This window comes from Somniosus microcephalus, chromosome 4 (assembly GCF_052327205.1).
Source record: "Somniosus microcephalus isolate GS21.2 chromosome 4, FLI_Smic_1.0, whole genome shotgun sequence".
NCBI classification, from domain to species: domain Eukaryota; kingdom Metazoa; phylum Chordata; class Chondrichthyes; order Squaliformes; family Somniosidae; genus Somniosus; species Somniosus microcephalus.
The window spans coordinates 296,403,696-296,416,718 of NC_140990.1; the positions used below are offsets into that span (position 1 = coordinate 296,403,696).

General features: G+C 40.9%; 1 protein-coding gene across 1 annotated transcript in view; it reads right to left on the reverse strand.

Moving 5' to 3' along the window:
* The window catches only part of LOC147120556 (low-density lipoprotein receptor-related protein 1-like), a 2,135,446-nt gene that overhangs the window by 922,191 nt on the left and 1,200,232 nt on the right, over positions 1 to 13,023 (reverse strand). Inside the window, exons 16-17 of the mRNA XM_085986655.1 lie at positions 10,389 to 10,529; positions 9,545 to 9,670 (exon numbers count right to left, since the gene is read on the reverse strand). Of these exons, the coding sequence (XP_085842781.1) occupies positions 9,545 to 9,670; positions 10,389 to 10,529 (267 nt within the window). The remainder of the gene's footprint in view (positions 1 to 9,544; positions 9,671 to 10,388; positions 10,530 to 13,023) is intronic.

Consider the following 13,023-nt stretch of genomic DNA (forward strand, 5'->3'; position numbering starts at 1 on the left):
TTGAGTCTGTGCTGCCTCCTAAGTATTATCCATTTCTTTTTGCCATCTGGCCCATGGAAGAGAAGAAAGACTTGCATTTATATAGCGCCTTTCATGACCTTGGGGCATCCCAAAGCACATTACAGCCAACAAATTTATTTTGAAGTGTAGTCACTGTTGCAATGTAGGAAACACGGCAGCCAATTTGTGCACAGCAAGCTCCCACAAACAGCAATGAGATAATGACCAGATAGTTCTGTTTTAGTGATTTTGGTTGAGGGATAAATATTGAGCAGGACACCGGGAAAACTCCCCTGTTCTTCAAAATACTGCCATGGGATCTTTTGTATCCGCATGAGTGGGTGGATGAGACCTCAGTCTAGCATCTCATCCAAATCAAAAAAATCTAATCAAATCAACTTTTATTGTCATTGTTAGTGCACAAGTGCAGTACAACGAAATGTAGGCTTGCGGCTCCCGAGAGTGTACATTTGGATTAAGACATTTAAACATTCAACATACATTTGGCTTGTAATACATTAACATAAACATAACCATAACCATAATAAAGTGCATTGGCAGATGTGCAGGCTTTAGAGTTTATTTGTGGAGTTCAGTAGGATGACAGCCCTGGGAAAGAAGCTGTTCCTAAATCTGGTCGTACGGGTGCAAATGCATCTGTAGTGTCTCCCAGATGGCAGGAGGGCGAACAGACTGTGGCTGGGGTGGGTAGGGTCTTTGATGATGGACCGTGACCTCCATAGACAGCGTTTCTGGTATATGTGCTCTATGGTCGGTAGCCGGGTGCCGGTAATGCGTTGGGCAGTTTTGACTACCCGCTGCAGGGCTTTCCGGTCATAGTAGCTACAGCTGCCATACCATACTGTGATACAGTTTGTCAGGATGCTCTCTATAGTGCAGCGGTAAAAGTTAGAGAGGATCAGGGGTGACAGATTACATCCCTTCAGCCTCCTTAGGAAATATAGGCGCTGCTGGGCCTTCTTCACCAGAGAGGAGGTGTTGAGGGACCAGGAGAGGTCTTCCGTGATGTGGACTCCGAGGAACTTAAAGCTGTCCACCTTCAACAGTACAGCACTCACTCAGTACTGCCCTGTAGGGTCAGCCCAGATTTTGTGTTCAAGTCTCTGGAGTGAGACTTGAACCCACAACGTCTGGTCCTTGAAGACCTGAAACAACAGTTAACCATCTGTTATTCAATACCAGCGGCAGTGAAGGGCAGGTAAGAAGCTTATCATGCATGAGGGTACATCTTCTGAGTGAGGCACCTTGTTTCCCTATTCAACCACAGAACCATATAAATTGGACATTAGATCATTTTCTTTTCTGTATATTAAAGTCAGAATGCAAGATATGTTAAATGTGAACTCAGTTTATTAAGATTTTCTTGTTTACACTACAGTTTGAATTTCTCTGAAATTCCCTCCAGAAGCCCCTCTACCTGTCTCTCATCCTTTAAGACCCTCCTTAAAATTAACCTCTTTAAACCAAACTTTTTGTCAGCTCTCATAATTTTTGCTTCTTTGGCTTGGCATTTTTCTTTGTGTTTCTGTGAAGTACTTTGGGATGTTTTTTCTACATGAAAGGTGTGATATAAATGCAGTGGCGGCTTGCATGTGTTTACTGTATTTCTCTGGTGGGTTTGTCTTTATGCATATTGTAATCCTCTCTGTGTTGCTTATGGAAGTGCTCTCCTCGCTGAGAGAGTAGCTTGGGTGGGTGGCAAGGATAGCTGGCCAGCTGCAGGGAACACAGAAGGTTCGCTGCCTAAAGCTATAATTAGCATTTATACAACTACATCAATGGCATGGGTTCCTTTGCTGAATTCACTGGGCTTACTGCTTTCAGGAGCAGCACATACATTTTTGCAGAAATAAACAATGGCTCATTAACTGCTCTTGTTGCAACCCAATGCATGCTATTAATGTCGCATATCTCCTCATGATGCTCACTTATCTGTGGACATCTATGAGGTCTTGGAATCCCTCCCTGATGAAACAAGTTGAAACCACCTTTGATTGCATCTTGGAGTTTGGACTCCAAAGCATTTACAGCAGCAGTAGTAGCACTCATGAAAATTGTGTTGATGACCTGCATATAACCGTGTGAAATAGGTCCACTAAGATTCTCCAAAAGTCAGGAGGAACATTCTTCATGCTGCATTTCTACACTGCACCAGCTGGCCCTTTATCAATCCCTAACATTGCTACCCTTCAATACCAGTGAGTGGCACATCACCTTTCACCCTGTATTTCCTCCTTAAGATTTGCTATGATCTTCTCCCATGGTGTGTATATCTATGCTAGTGCCTGCATCAAGTAAGGATGGTGACAGTTGTGGTTCAGGTGTGCCTTGCAGACCAGTGTAGACCAGTGAATGCTCTTTGCTCAGTGAAGAGGGCAGATGGTACATTCTGAGTACAGAAGCACAGTTAACCTTTAGTTTCTGTATTGTTATTGGAAGCACTATTATTGCTTGAAAACAATAAGCATGAGTGGATATGTTGATATAATATATTATGAAAATAATAAAGTATATGATTAATATGTACCAATATTTCTGCACCCCCTCCAATTTCCGCAGTCCTTGTGCCTTCCGAGACTCCCCCATCTAATTAAATCAATCATTGCATGCACATATGTAGTGAGTTCTTTATAGTGAGGTTGTTGTATTGTTCATTACTTGATGCACCATGTGTTTTGATTATGTGGCAGATTTGCCCTTAAAAATAAAAGCAGTGGGGATTATTACCTTCTGACGTGGTCAATGCAAACAGACTGCAATAGATGTTCTTCCCCATCATGGTATGAGTAATGTGTTTTCACTTCTACTACTTGATTTGCAAATCCTTGCTAACAATTTTTCTGTAGTCCTAATGTATTGTACAAGTATTGCTGTTTCCTGATAGGTGAATTGCACACAGCTAGAAATATCAAAGATAAACGTACCAGATTTGCTAAGGCAACTGGTCGGGAAGTCTTGGTTTTACTGAGTATCGGCATTAGTGCAATATAAAACCGGTTTGTCTTAGTACAGGGATTTTTCATATATCTTTATCAACTGCCTTTTTCTTTTTATGTTCACATGTATCCTGTGCTTCTATTTGGCGGTAATATTCAGGCCGGCCTTTCTGGACTTTCAATTATGCAACTTCTCCCAAGTCTCTTGCAAAGTCCTCCAAGTTATTGACGCAGAGTACACCGTGTGCCAATTTGCCATGCACATTTAGGGGCATCATTTGACACATTTGATTGTCAGATGTGGCTCAGTTGGTAGCACACTTGCCTCTTAGTCAGAAGGTTGTGGGTGCAAGTCTCACTCCAGAGACTTGAGCACAAAATCTAGGCTGACACTCCAGTGCAGTACTGAAGGAGTGCTGCACTGTTGGAGGTGCCGTCTTTCAGATGAGACATCATTATCACCTTGCTGTGCACAAATTGGCTGCCGTGGTTCCTACATTACAACAGTGACTGCACTTCAAAAGTACTTAATTGGCTGCAAAGTGCTTTGGGACATCCTGAGGTCATGAAAGGCACTATATAAATGCATCAACAGCCTGGGGTTCACCATTGACCAAAAACTTAAACTGGACCAGCCACATAAATGCTGTGGCAACAAGAGCAGGTCAGAGGCTGGGTATTCTGCGGCGAGTGTCTCACCTCCTGACTCCCCAAAGCCTTTCCACCATCTACAAGGCACAAGTAAGGAGTATGATGGAATACTCTCCACTTGCCTGAATGAGTGCAGCTCCAACAACACTCAAGAAGCTCAACACCATCCAGGACAAAGCAGCCCGTTTGATTGGCACCCCATCCACCACCTTAAACATTCACTCCCTCCACCACTGGCGTACCGTGGCTGCAGTGTGTACCATCTACAAGATGCACTGCAGCAACTTGCCAAGGCTTCTTTGGCAGCACCTCCCAAACCCACGACCTCTTCCACCTAGAAGGACAAGGGCAGCAGGTGCATGGGAACACCACCACCTCCAAGTTCCTCTCCAAGTCACACACCATCCTGACTTGGAAGTATATCGCCGATCCTTCACCGTCGCTGGGTCAAAATCCTGGAACTCCCTACCTAACAGCACTGTGGGAGTACCTTCACCACACGGACTGCAGCAGTTCAAGAAGGCGGCTCACCAGCACCTTCTCAAGGGCAACTAGGGGTGGGCAATAAATGCTGGTCTCGCCAGCGATGCCCAGATCCCCTAAGTGAATTTAAAAAAAAGTCTGTCAACTTATCAAACCAAAAGTTCATTTGTGATATTCTATTGCAGAGCTTGTGAGTAGATGCAAGGCTTGCTCAGAAAAGCAAGTGTTTCTCAATTTTCTCCACAAATTTCCTGAATATCACAATTATACTAACCGACTTTGGCATTTATAGCAGTATAGTGGTTCTTTAGTTGCTTAATTTGTTCAAAGGATAATTATTCCAGGAGCATCATGATTAACTGTCAAATTTTAATTACCGCAGATGAAATTGCACTCTCGAGAATCACACTTTACAAAATTAAGCAATATCCCACAATTTTGCTCGTGTTTGGTAAACCACAATGAAAATGGGCATATCACTTATTTTTGAACAGAAGAATATATGACCCATAAAATTAAAGTCAGTTGGAGGGAGCACTCTCAATTTGACAACATAATTCCTGGTATCAATTATGATCAACAGAACTGCTCTGCTAATTCTGTGCTCATAATGGAATCTCACGACTTTTCTCTTAATCCTAGGAAAGTGATTTCTGATATTACTTCTAATCTAATATCTACAGATATCAAACCACTGTAAATGTATTAACATTAATATTCACTGAGGAAACTAAAGACTGAAATTGAGAATTCATCACTTTTTATTTAAAAGCAAAGATAAACAGTATATGAATATCACAATTAATCATCACACATTTTTGTGGATAGCTTAACTTTTCTTTGTGCTGGTTGCTGACATATACCAGCTAATTTTATGACAACATACCATCCACTTAAATTAAATATGTGCAAAAATTAATCTCAGTTCATATGAAAGTGTTTACCATCCTATAATTGGAATAGGATTTTCAAAAATTTTAGAATCTGTTTTACTCTGAAGCTTCATCATGTTACAGATATTGCTAATTACCAAGACTTTAGCCTATATGCACGACAGAAACTAATTAGTCTACCGGGTTTGAGATTACAGAAGGGAGATTTTAACTTTCTCTGCCTGGCAGAAATGGGGCAGTTTGGGAGTCAAAAATGGAGGTGCTGGACTTACCGCTCCATTCCGGCTCCGCCCCCATTTTTTCCAGGGCCTTCTGCTGGGTAGCCGAGGTGCCTGCCATAATCCGGTGGGAGCCTAATTACAGGAAACTTTCGATTAACCGGCCCCTAAATAACCGGAACGCTCTATCCACCGGCAAAATTCAGGAGTCGGTTCAGGTAACTTTTTTTTACTTTTATTACTTTTTTACTCCATTTGTTGCTGTGCAAGGGTGTAGCTGAAGCTGTTGCTAAGCTACAGAGATGCTTGCAACTTGTGCTGATTGTTTTGAAGCTCAACAGGGTTTGTTGCTTTATACGGAGCTCTGAGCTCCGTATCTTTTACTATAGCGTTCGGTTATCCGGAATTGTTGATGAACCGGCACCAAGTCGGTCCTGTCCATGCCGGATACCAGAAAGTTTCCTGCAATCCATGCAAATCGGAGTTCTAAGATGCACATAGGACCCCCGATGCCTTTTGTAATTGATTACTGGGCAGAGCGTCTGTTGTGATGCTCTGCTCGGTAAAACCTGACGGTACAGCAGAAGACACCCGGAAAGGTAAGCGCTAAATTAATGTTTGTGAGGGCAGCAGGAGTGCTACTCCGGGATCTGCATGGATAACTTGGGCTACCATCGCTCTCGGCTCCTCAACCTCCAAGCCAAGATCGCAACCGCCACCCACCGAGCTACCTTTTCTTGGCCGGGTCAGTCTTTGGGTCACCCGATATTTGCTGCACTGCTCCAACCAACTTTCAGTTGGAAAAAAGATTTGTTTTCAGAGAGATTTGGAGTGGATATTAATACTATAGGTCTATAGTACAAATGTATTATTTAACATTAATTGACATTTACAGGTGATACATATTTAAACAATGTTCAAAAATGATAAAGGAATTATAAATTCAGGTGTTAGAACTCATAGTCTGCAAAACAGGGACTAAGCCATTAAAAATTAAGCTAACCTCTTGCCAGTGATGGCATTTTGATGGAAATGCTACAATAAATTCCCGAGTTATGGAAGATATGGTGAAGAATTATTTTCCACTTCTGGCATAATGGTAAACCTGCCAGTGTTTCATTTCAGGAGAAAATCTATCTCAAGCTGAAAGCAAGGTGCTTAGTGAGCCTCATTACTCAGAAATAGCTCCCTGACCTTTATAAATCAGTCCAGGAGTATTTCTCCTGCCAGAGAGCAGTGGAATACAAAGGGGTAACAGCAAGACTGCTTATCTACTAACATTATCATGTGCTGTACTTTTTCCTTTTAAAAGCACAATTTGGTAAGCTTGATAATAAGTATGATGAATATAAGCTGCTGGTGATTTACAGAAGAACTTGCTACATATACCATAACTCATCCAATATTTCTGAGATTGCAATATGTACAGTGCTAAAAACATATTCTACACATCACTGTAAACATCCACTTTTATAACTTTTGCAGAGGAACAGTGAAGAGAAGAATGCAATTGCAATGCCATTAATATTTAAGATCAAGATGGGTGATTATAGTACTTGATAGATTGGGCCCATTGAGATTTCACATTAAGCCAAACGGAGAATGTTTCATGAGCAAGAACTTTAAATGTGCTTTATCTCTATGTGGAAACAACAAGAAATTTAGGGTATCATTCATATAAATTTTACACTAGAACAACTTGTCGGCAGCAGGCTGGAGTTTCTTTGGCAGCACAGGAGGAGCACTCTTCCTCCTCCTGGGCATACCAAAAAGAAAAATTAAAAGGTTCCCAGGTCTTTAAGGATTTCTGGTAAGACCGCTCAACACCTGGTATAAATGGGTGAAGAGTGCATCGTACATGCTCTGCCTATTAGGGTCCTACAACTGGCAAAGGGCTGCGATTTGCGTATTTAATTAGCCTCCTGCCTGTTTCATTTACAGACCCACCCGACAACTGCATCAGGCTGGCCTTGGGCATCAATGGAGTGGCTGAGATGCCCTGATTTTCAATTGCTGGCCGCCCAGTTTTCAGGCAAGGAATGGATGGCTGGCAGTTGAAAATCACCCACATGGCATCGTCGTCCCATTGTTTTCAAGAGATAGTTAAGATCATCGCACAAATAATTGTTGAAACACAAAAGACACCTTTTATACTTTGATTACTACACGGATACAGGAAAAAAACAAATTGTTGACTATTTATAAGCAACAGTGGGAAATGGTTACACTGCTACCTTGATATGGTGAAAGCCCTGGTGTTGCTCAGATCATTATGAAATTAGTGTAAAAAATACCATTGATCAAAGCTGGAAGTTTCACAGCAGGGTCGACTCTGCTTTTATCCCCTTTAGGATTTTATTTGGTTTATAATTACGCTGGGGGTTGAGCTACCATCATCAAATATCACAGAGAACGTGGTGGAAGCTGCAAACTACCAGCAAATGTGTCGCTACTCAAACTACTGCAAAATGCACGAAGAAAACAAATTTTCTTGCCAAAGGTATTATTGCATAATTACCATTAAGTGTTTTTTTATATACAAAGCTTCAGAAATGTTGAATCATTTTGAATCTTTCTCCCTGAAAATGGGAAATTACTGTTAATAGGTTTTAATGCCTTGCTTAATTTTCAAACGTAATCCATGTTGAATGCAGTGAAATTATAAGAAAGTGCTTGAAATTGTGGACAATAATGAATCCCATTGTATTGAATCATTGTTGAACCTTTAAGGTTAGAGTTGCTAATTTTGCAGTGCACAATTATGTTAATTTTATAAGGACATTGTTACTGAATTAATTGTTACAATTACCAAGTAGAATTAAAGCTTTATCAGCCTCAGAAAGCATCATACCTTTTTATTATTACCTTTAATTATGTACAATATTGGTTTCTAAGTGTAACTAATATATTGTACAGTCACTGAGGTTCTTAAATCCGTATGGTAGGAACTAAAGAAAAATACAGCAAGAAGAGACAAGTGGATATTTTATGTTATGTTTCTTGCACTGCTTTCTACAGATCATGGCCTCTTACCTGAATTCACCATTAGACAGCTTATAGCTAAGGTAGGCTAATAACTTATCGTAATTTAGGTTTTTGGAGAATCTGATTTCATTCACATAATGCACAGCCCGTATTAATACTAATTATTATGGCCTACTAAGAATTATAGTCATAATAACATTCTTCACATTGAACGATTATTAGAGGACAGAAGTTGCAATTAATATTGTTTCAAACTTTCTATAAATCAGGTACAGATCTATGGCCTAGAAATTCAGTAGGCTTTGCGCCCAGTTTTCGCCCAAAGAGGGCTTTTGCGCCACTTGCTGAGCTTTCGCCGATATTCAGCGCTGCGGTAATGGCGGCGTTAGCCAGTAGCGCTGCGCCGCCACCGATGACGTCATCGGTGTGCGCAGTGTCCCGCTACCGCCCCGCTACCGGCCCAACCGCCATATTTAGTTGCGGCTGCCTCTTCTGCAGCGGCCGCAAACAGCGATCAGAAAACGGGGCCGTACTGTAGCCTTAGTGGGGCGCTTTAAGGTGGAGGTGCGGCCGGCCGCTTTTTCGGTGGCCGCCTGCCCGCACCTCCTTCCCCGGCCTCCTCCACCCCCCCCACCCCGCGGCATTGCCGGCTGCTTTCCGCGAACCCGGCACTTCTCCGTGGTGCCGGGCTCATTTGCCGGCACTATCCAGTGGCGATCTCCCCGTTGCAGGCACCTCCCCCTTAAGAGAAGGAGGAGGCCTGCAGTACCGCAGCCTGCCGCTCCGCAGCGGGTGGCGCAGCGGTGCCTAGAGCACTGAAATTCAGTTTCAGCGCCCCAAGCGGGGGCGGGCACACCCTGGAATAGCGCCCGGTTCCGACTTGGGGCGCAAAAACCGAATATCTGACGGGCGCAACTGGCTCCGCGCTCAGCGCTAACTTTTGGGCGGGCGCACGCCAGCTGGCGGGCCCAAAGTGAATTTCTAGGCCTATATTTCTAACCAGCTTTTATTCTTAAATATAATTACCAAGACAAGACTACTGATAGAAAAAAATCAACATTATTCAATTTGAAAGTAAATTTTTACCCCTTTACTCTTGAATAATCCTAAAAATTCCTGCAGTATAAAGCGATAGCTCCATTTTTGTAAACTCTTGTGATGTTTTTCTTGCTTTCATATACTTATTCAAATGGTAAACAATACTTCAAAAAGTAGTGTAAGATAAACAGATTGTCAAAGACTTTCAGAGAGGTTCAAAGCTTGAAGACTATTATACATCTGGATTATCATCTGCAGCATTTTCAGTGCATTACAAAATGTTGCAACAGACTATATATAAATCAGCAAGAGAAATTACCTGAACAAGTTTCATTTGACTCATCCTCATTGTTGACACAGTCATTAGCTCCATCACATAGCCACCTTTTAGGGATGCAGCGATTATTTTGGCATCTGAAGTGATTAGCAGGACAAGTACTGTTGTCTAGCAAAAAAATAATTATGGCTGATCAGTTAAAAACAAAAGCTGTAAATAACGTCTTAATTAATGCAATTTGGAACTGGAGTATGAATCCTTGATAAAACAGATAGATGAATTATACATTGCCTTAGGTTCAAAATAGCTGTTTCTAATGAATTGTTATTTCTGCACTGAACATTGTCTCATCATTTTGCCCTGTCACTGGAAGTAGGCTAGGTGGTTATAACGTTAGAATGCTATGCTTTATAGCACCAATTTGAAGCCACATTCCACTCTGATTTATTTGTAAATTTTAACAGCTATTAAATAAATGTTCATTACTTATAGATTATTCTCAGTTGCTTATCAAACTGCTGTCATTTTATCCATAAAATGCAACTTGACAAAAATAAAACTTACAAATCAAATCAGTTGCATCAACAAGTCGAACATTATTTTCGATGAATTGGCATAGCTGAACAGTAACTCACTACACTTGCATGGCGGATTAGGCTGTCAATTTCAGATATTCAGAAATCTTAATGTTTTAATGCTTGCTTGAGAACTTGTCTCAAACTGGAAAAGCTGAAATGATATTCTTCATTTGAATTAAATCTTACCAGACCATAGAACACGGGGTAACAAATTAATGAAGTAATAAGGCATGCTCAGACCCAATTTATCTTCTATTTTTCTTACATTATGCAACTAAAAAAAGCCAATTGTGCAATTCAAAACATACAGCAGATGTCTTGATCTTCATCACTGCCATCAAAGCAGTCATTATCTCCATCACATTTCCAGCGTTCCTGAATACATCTTCCATTTCTGCATGCAAACTCTCCAAAGTGGCATTGCTGAAGAGTGGGTGAGCCAGTCTTTACTAGAAAAAAATGGTAATAAAGATTAGAACTATAAAAATTGGCAGTTATAAATAATGATTAAAATATCACAGGCATGAGTTTCCTCTTGCTTACATTGCTAATATCAGTGTAATGCGGGCGAAATTGGCCAACCTAGCAGAAAAGATCAGGAAATTTTGAACGTAAGTGAGTTACGCCCAAATACACTTACGTTTGCGTTTTCCACAGTCTTTTATGCTGGTTCAAGATTCAATTTGCCCGGATCAAGCCTCGCCCTCAAAATTGGCTCTTCCAGTTGTGCTCGATTTCTTAGGTGCACAGGCACTAATAGGCACGTTTAAAAAAAAATTTCATATCAAAAACACCAATGAAACTACTAAAAAAGTTTAGTATTGCTTTTGAGGTCATTTTCAGTGATTTTAAATCATGTCACTCACAGGTGGAGGACTGAACACTCTTATTAAAAATGCTTATGTTTGCAAATAAAATAAATATTTTTGCTGCATTAATCAAACCGTAGCAGGTTACCACTCAAATACATCAAGGTATACATTTTAATGAAAAGAAAAAAAAAAATTATACTCTATTACACTGCCCATTGCGTTGATTCATGGAAGAATTTACATTTGTGATTATGAAAATGAATTTTAGCGGAAACTTGAACTGTAATTTAACCAGTGCAATTTCGAGCGCATTTTGGATGTAATTTCCCGATTGCGCCCAAAGCAGAAACTCTACCATAATTTTATCATACCATAAATATACATGCTGTATTTGATATACACAGCATTATTATGCAGATATAATTATATATATTCATATCTCACTTGAAATCCGCATTAAGCCTAAAGATTTTACTGCACTAGAAATCCTTTTCCTATTGGGCTTATCTTTATTGTGAAAGAGTTTATTCTGCCTGACAAAAATGACAGTTTCATTTCTCCACTTCATCCAGTTTACAGATTCCATAATAATGAGGAAAACCTCCTAAGAGAAATGTAGAGATTTTGTTCGACTTTCCGCAGCAATCAAGAGCTAAGAAAAAAGTGTTAAATCTTTAAATCTCTGCTGTGTATTTGTTATTCATCAATTTGATGAACCATGCAATAATTTCAATCTAGGTTTATCAGAGATAGATTAAAACATGGTCAGAACAAAAATAACATAAATAACAATCTATTTAAAACATGTTTAAGATAGAAATGTTACACCAGAGCAACAGTGGATTGGTAGGACATGGGTGCAAGATTGTGGTATTACAGATGGCGAACTCTGCATCTCAATCATGCTATGAAAAGGGGGCACACAGCAGAAGCAAAGTGCTTTCCCAATGGGGGAGATGATCAAGTGATCCAAATAAACGTGGTACACCTCCTACTGGCTAGATTTAGAGCATCATTGATAGAGGCGTTCGGCTAATTGCCTGACTATGCGCTATTAGTTTGTTACCATAACCTGAGCTCAGTATATTAATCTACACAAGTAGAGCAATCACAGATATAATTAAGCCTGCAAATAGTCTTGTCTAGAATCGAGATAAGGGACACCTCACTGGCAATAATAGAATTATCATGGAATCCTTTCTTTTTTTCTTTAAATCATTCATGGGATATGGGCATCGCTGGCAAGGCCAGCATTTATTGCCCATCCCTAATTGCCCTTGAGAAGGTGATAGTGAGCCGCCTTCTTGAACCGCTGCAGTCTGTGAGGTGAAGATACTCGCACAGTGCTGTTAGGGAGGGAGTTCCAGGATCTTGACCCAGCAACAATGAAGGAACGGCGATATATTTTCACGTTATAAAGGCGTGGAACTTGGAGATGATGGCGTTCCCCTGTACCTGCTGCCTTTGTCCTTCTAGGTGGTAGAGGTCGTGGGTTTGGGAGATGCTGTCGAAGAAGCTTTGGCGAGTTGCTACGGTGCATATTGTAGATGGTACACACTGCAGCCCTGATGTGCCAGTGGTGGAGGGAGTGAATGTTTAAGGTGGTGGATGGGGTACCAATCAAGCGGGCTGTTTGTCCTGGATGGTGTCGAGCTGCTTGAGTGTTGTTGGAGCTGCACTCATTCAGGCAAGTGGACAGCATTCCCTCACACTCCTTACTTGTGCCTTGTAGATGGTGGAAATGCTTTGAGGAATCAGGAGGTGAGTCACTTGCCGCAGAATACCTAGCCTCTGACCTGCACTTGTAGCCACAGTATTGATGTGGCTGGTCCGTTAGGATGTCCAAAGGCACTATATAAATGCAAATCTTTTTGCTATTTTTAATGATTATACAGGAAATTTATTCTTAGTGGCTTCTGTCTTGTAACTGCAATCCATTTCTTTTAAGAGTTTACAAACACCTTCCCTGTAGTTGTATTAGCTTAAGTCAATGAATCTCTATTCTTCAAGAAATGTAGTAATCCACAGGCAGAGAATAACCCTTCCAACTTCAATTGGGAATTAAGTTTCTTAGAGGGGCTTGTGAAGTAAATGTCAGCTTGAAAGTTAGAAGTCTCTTAAAGGGTCTTCC